Source organism: Echinops telfairi, unplaced genomic scaffold (genome assembly GCF_000313985.2).
Source record: "Echinops telfairi isolate 266 unplaced genomic scaffold, ASM31398v2 ScPeMD7_70;HRSCAF=299, whole genome shotgun sequence".
Lineage (NCBI taxonomy): Eukaryota > Metazoa > Chordata > Mammalia > Afrosoricida > Tenrecidae > Echinops > Echinops telfairi.
Genome location: NW_022103968.1, coordinates 35,748,386 through 35,754,673, shown reverse-complemented (window position 1 = coordinate 35,754,673; position 6,288 = coordinate 35,748,386). Strand labels below are relative to the sequence as shown.

At 38.9% G+C, this 6,288-nt stretch overlaps 1 protein-coding gene across 1 annotated transcript in view; it reads left to right on the top strand.

Moving 5' to 3' along the window:
* The window catches only part of MARCHF5 (membrane associated ring-CH-type finger 5), a 69,245-nt gene extending 63,208 nt beyond the window's left edge, over positions 1-6,037 (top strand). The window contains exons 4-6 of the mRNA XM_004701074.3: positions 1,745-1,928; positions 2,071-2,237; positions 3,079-6,037. Of these exons, the coding sequence (XP_004701131.1) occupies positions 1,745-1,928; positions 2,071-2,237; positions 3,079-3,195 (468 nt within the window). The 3' untranslated portion in view covers positions 3,196-6,037. The remainder of the gene's footprint in view (positions 1-1,744; positions 1,929-2,070; positions 2,238-3,078) is intronic.
* Positions 6,038-6,288: the final 251 nt, after the last annotated feature.

The following is a 6,288-nucleotide window of genomic DNA, read 5'->3' as shown; positions in this document are numbered from 1 at the left end:
TTTCTTCCATGTGGGCTTTGTTGCTTCTGAGCTAGATGGCCGCTTGTTTTCCTTCAAGCCTTTAAGACTCCAGATGCTATACCTTTTGATAGCCAGGCACCACCAGCTTTCTTCGCCACATTTGCTTATGCACCCATTGCAACAAAAATAATTTTATTGTTGGGAGGTCACCACAACATAAGGAACTGTATTAAAGGGCTGCGACATTAGGAAGGTTGAGAACCACTGTCTTACACCATCCGCTGTCTCCCTTCCCTTCACCCATGTTTCTGTTGTTCGTCACCCTGGGGTCGAGGGTGGTTATACATTGATCACCTTCTCCCCCACCTTCCCCCTACTCTTCTGGTATTGCTACTCCCATTTTTGTTCCTAAGATATTTATCTGTCCTGGATTTTATGTGTATAGAACTCTTATCTGTACCAACGTGCATGCTCTGCTCTAGCTGGATTTGTAAGGTAGAACTGGGGTCATGATAGTGGGGAGGAGGAAGCATTAAAGAATTAAGAGGAATGTTGTATGGTTCGTCGGTGCTATACTGCACCCTGGCTGGCTCATCCCTTCCTTGTGACCCTTCTATGAGGGGATGTCCAATTGTCTACAGATGGGCTTTGGGTCTCCATTTCGCCCCACCTCGTTCACATCCATATGATTGTTTGGGGTCTTCTGATAACTGTCAACACCTCTTGATCAGACAGGCTGGTATCAAACCCTACCAGGCATTCTATGCCCTCCTTGCCATCAAATTTAGATCACATGTTGTTCCTTTGTCCCTTGCTTTGTTGGCTCCCCACTTCTTTTCCCCCACCTCCCCCTCTCCCATGTCAAGGCTGTAATCTTTATGAAAGTACATGGCTACATCTTTCTCCTGCAGTAACTGGGTTCAAATCTGTTAGCAACTGAGTGCTTTAACCACTGTGTCAACCAGAGTCCCTTGGAACTCTTGATATAGCTGCCAAAATCTAAACTAAAACTCCATGTTGGGTGAGTGGTCTGTAGAGCAGACACTTAGCCAATCAGCAGGATTATTGTGCCTTATCCCATACACCACTAAGTAAGGAAGAACTAAAGAGAAGTAAGTTAACCCTGTCCCTTGGCTGTCTGAGAAAGAAGCGTAAATCAGGTGCTCTGCTGGAAGATAAATAGGACCTAGAATTATAGGCATTCTAGCCCGCAGCCCCATCTAATCAAATTAGATAAGGAGAACGGAAGCACAAACCCAAAGGCCCTTGTATTAAAATGCATTAATTGTAGGTTCAGCCTTTTTTAAGTCTTTGTTTGTTTCATACTTAACACTGTACACTGTATATGAAATAACTTGGGAGCTTTTTTCCCCCTGTGCCAATGGGGATGGGGATTATGGAGCCTTCCTGCACTGATGGATAAGTGTTAGACAACCACAAGGTCAGCAGTTCAAACCCACCAGCTGCCCCATGGGAGAAAGATGAGTCTATCTGCTCATGTAAAGAGTTACAGTCTCAGAAACCGTACATTGGGTCACTGTGAGTCAGAATCGACTCAGTATCAGTGAAGCACACCCTCAGGATTATTGTAGGGGTTAAATAAGGTTATTATTCATTTCACATAGTGCTTGAATGATTTTTATAAATAAATGTATTAATAACTTTTTAGCTTGTTTCAACTTAATATCTCATTCTTGTAGTTTTGTATTTTCTGTAAAATGAATTGAGCTTAAGTGTGCAAAATCATTCAATGTGATTCTAGCAAATGCTGTCTGTTTCACAGGTTGTGGGCCATAAAGAAGGCCTGGACGTTATGGAGAGAGCGGATCCTTTATTCCTTTTAATTGGACTTCCAACTATTCCTGTCATGCTGATATTAGGCAAGATGATTCGCTGGGAGGACTATGTGCTCAGACTATGGCGCAAATATTCAAATAAGCTACAAATTTTGAACAGTATATTTCCAGGTAAAGTCCTAAATTGTGGTTATAGTAATGTACATGTCAAAATTGCATTTTGGAAATCTTTAAAATGAATATTTTAAAATGATTTTTCATTTTTTGATTAATTAATACTGATATATTGCTTTGTTGTTTTTTTCTCTTCTAGGGATTGGTTGTCCCGTTCCTCGCATTCCAGCTGAGGCTAACCCTTTAGCTGATCACGTCTCTGCCACCCGGATTTTGTGCGGAGCCCTTGTCTTTCCCACTATCGCCACAATAGTTGGCAAACTAATGTTCAGTAGCGTTAACTCTAATTTACAAAGGACAATCTTGGTAAGACGGCTTAAATAGTATTTTTTTCAAATGATTATACAAAAGAGAATAGACTGTGTGCTTATTTTTAAAACAACAAAAACAATACAATGCGGCGCTATCAGTATTCGGTCTGTGACTACTGGGTGAAAGCTTCTGTTTGATGCCACTGCCATTCCATGGCTTGAATGGGAACAGAGGGGAGGAATGCTGCAGTGGGTGACTTCTCTCCAGGAATATGCATAAATTAGCATATTCATTCCGGTTTATTCCTCTTGCCAGCAAAATCATGGTAGAGAGCTTCTATTCTAGAATTAGTTGGCCAGGTTAAGAGCCTCTCAAATATTGCCTAAACACTGTGATACCTACAGCAAATGTCTTGACTTCTCTGTGCCCGTGGGGATGGAGATGACAATAGGGCCTACCTCAGGATTGTTGTGAGGATTGAATAAAGTAATTCATTTGAAGTACTGGGCCACAGTCAACCGGACTTAGTACTAACACTCACGTTGCTTGTTGTTATTACTATTACCACTTCATCTTAGCAAATTTCTTCCTTTTATGTATGAGTAGATACAAGTGAAGGATTTTACACTGGTAAATGTTTTGTTACATAAATATTTTCCACAATAAACAGAATACTGTGTGAGAAAAACACCCGGGTAGATGTAGAGCTACGTGTAAGGAAGAGGACTCCTCACAAGGAAGGCTGCTTTGGCCAGTGTTTGTCGTTTCTCCCTCCTGCTCTCTCCTTCTCTCACCCCTAGTGGAGAAGAGAATCAATTTATTTGAGAATTAGTTTTGTATAAAAACATACATCTTTTATCATGTAAATAAAATTTTTTTTTCCATTTTCATTTAGGGTGGAATTGCTTTTGTTGCCATAAAAGGAGCGTTTAAGGTTTACTTCAAGCAACAGCAATATTTACGTCAGGCCCACCGCAAAATTCTCAATTATCCGGAGCAAGAAGAAGCATAAAACTGACTCCGGCTGCTCTGCAGTCCTCTCGTCCACGAGTCTGTTGGGTTACTCTGATTCCATCATTGCTGCACAGGAGTGAAGACTGTGAGAAGCTGCTGCTCCTATATTTTTAAGAAATATAATAAAACACTTAGGGCAGGGAAATCCTCTCAGTGATCACGGAACCGAAGGATGTGATTTTGTTTTCAATGGTTTATATGTACTGCTTGTACGGCAGTCATCTGAACCATTATTTTAGCATGATAAGCCTGGGATTCCTTCCTGTTTCCTCCAGACAGAAATGTCAAGATCAAACTGCAGATATTCAAAAATGCATATGCTGTTTTATTCAAGGTCCTCTTCTGTACATGTTCATGTTCAGTGTTTTCTGAGAATCAGCAACTCAATGAAGGTACTATGAGCATTTTTTCTCACTGGCATAATTTTGACTATATGCTAAATAGGAGCTAAATATGAGGAAATGAAAATTAAATTAGCTATAAATAAATAATAAACCAAAAATGTATGTGAACATTCAAATGATTATCTGAACAATGAGATTTTTGTTGTGTTTTTCTTAATCCATATGATGTCCTCCAAAACTTTTGGTAAAAATTCACAGGGCTTCCAGATTGATCACTTCTTCACTGTTAAATTTTATTTATATAATGTTGACATCTCATAGTTAAAAATGTAATTTTGACCCATGCAGTCTTACTTACAGTGCACGTGTCTGCTGGTCAGTCATCAGGTCCTCTCAACACTGGAGTAAGGTTTTTCAATCCATATTTTAGAAATTAGAGCTTCCAAATTTATAGTAGCTTGAGCACAGACAGGTTTGCAAAAAAAAATCAATAAAGTTATGTTAATCTCCTCTCATTGATTGAGTTATTCAAATATTTGCTGAGCACCTCCCATTTGCCTGAGCACTGTGCTAAGTGCAGTGGGGTGCAAGGGTCAAGGAGACCGATGTGGCCTCTGCTCTTTTAGAGTTTACTGTGTAGTTTCAGTGGCTAGAAATCCAGCCGTGAGTGCACCAGAGTGAGGCCTTGAACATTTTGTGTTCATATCAGGATATAACTCTGGAAACAAGATTTCCTGAGTAAATATTGAGGTCATTGTTTTGGGCTTAACCCATTGATCATAGGAAACCAATCTTAATATTTCCTAGTTTTAACTGCTTGTCATATTGATAAGGCTAGCATCTTGATCACTGTCTAATTAGTTTTGTATTCATTTTTCAAAAGCAAGTATTTATTTTAAACCATTTTCAATAGAGTGGCCATTTTCTGTTTAGCAATCGGAATGGTCTTGAAGTTATTTTCATGAATTAAAATTAAATTTTTTAAAGATCCGAAAACCTTATTTATTTTCTTGTTCATAGGATCCTAATGCATGACAAATAAGTATCTCCCCTTACTGATAAGTGGCCACTTCTGTTTAAGAACAGAGCAAATATAGATTGAGATCTGTTAGATTGAAATCATGTGTGTTAATTTTACTAATTAAAGACCAGTACCAATCTAGAGTATGAATATCTTAATTTTGAGTTATATGTAGTTTATATGAATAAGTGTTAAATTCAAAATTGTAATTATTTGGGAAGGAGGAAAGATTTAACTGACAGTGAGCCTTATTAAGAACACTGCTATACTTCTGAAAGGGAAATGTATCTATGGTGATATATAAAAATAGCTCAGATTATATAACTTTAATTGTAAGAGATATCCCCTTTTCATTTTTAGTATGAAAAGACAATAAATAGAAACTTCCTGCATAGTTTTATTGTTGTATGCAACAGCTTTGAGGCTGCCTTTACTAAAATTAACAAGAGCACACAGTTCCCCACTTAAAATTGTACTGCGCAAGGTCAGGTAGCGGCTTGGACTTATTGGCAGCAGAGCTCATGAAAGACGGGAATAACTCATCCTTTGGGGGGGGGGCTTTTCCAGGGCTGTGAGGAGGGAGCTGCAGGTGCCTAGTGAACAGAGTGGTCTCTGACTATATGGAACTTCCATCTCAAGAGCCTTAGCGCCAGAAGGACCAGGTGCCAGTCTCCAGGAGTTGCCCTGCACCACCATCCAGCAACAAGAGCGTGTGGGGGCTGACTGAAAGTTGGGTGGACCGAAGGTTAAATCCTAACTCTGCTTTAATGGCTCTGTACCTTGGCCAAGTGACTTTCTCTCAGTTACGTTTTCCTTCATCTTGGAAATGGAAGGAGCACTTACAGCAAATAATATCATCAACTGTGAAATTAAAAGAAACAGACACTGTGAAATATACTGTATGTACTCAAGTATAAGCCACCCCGAATCTCAGCCGCGGCACCTAATTTTACCACAAAAACTGCATTAAAAATGTGCTGGGAAACTCGGCTTATACACGCGTATATACGGTAGTCCCTACATAGCATTAGTAGTTTCTTAATTGGTAAATAGTCTCTTAAAATCATGTTCCCACTCTTAAGAATAGGGAGTAACCATGTTCAAGAGACATCTTAGGGACAAGTTAAAGGGAGTTAGAGCTTGAGACTGGCGAGGTGCGCTGTGTTTCCCAGCTGACTTTCATGTTGCTTTTACTGTGTTCTTTTGGAAACTAATGTTTTAAACTTCATTTACATAATTCACTGATAACCAGTAGAATTCCATTCTTCGCAGAAATTATCTCCAAAGTGGCTGAAAATATTGTTCATCATTATATGATTATCACGACTGTGGCAAGAATATAAAATTAAACTTAGTGACTTAATTAGTCACTGCTTTGCTAACTGTACTGTAACTTTTTTTTAATGTCTTGTTTTTCATATAACAGACTATCTCCATACTGGCTGGATTAGGTTGAATAAAGAATTTTCATGTTCCGTAGGTATACTTTTTTGGACAGTGACCAAAATACAATTGGTAAATTCTGTGTCTACATAGTTCTCCTTTAAATTACAGTTATCAGAGCTATTGGGGAGATTCTTGTTAAGTAAAAATAATTATCTAGGGGAATTTATATGAATTTTATAAGCAGGCTGACCTAAATTTTGAGTTTGTTTTAATGATTAAATGTATGCCCTCTTGCCCCCACCCTCTGAGCCACATGCACTGTGAGTATATTAGACAAGCA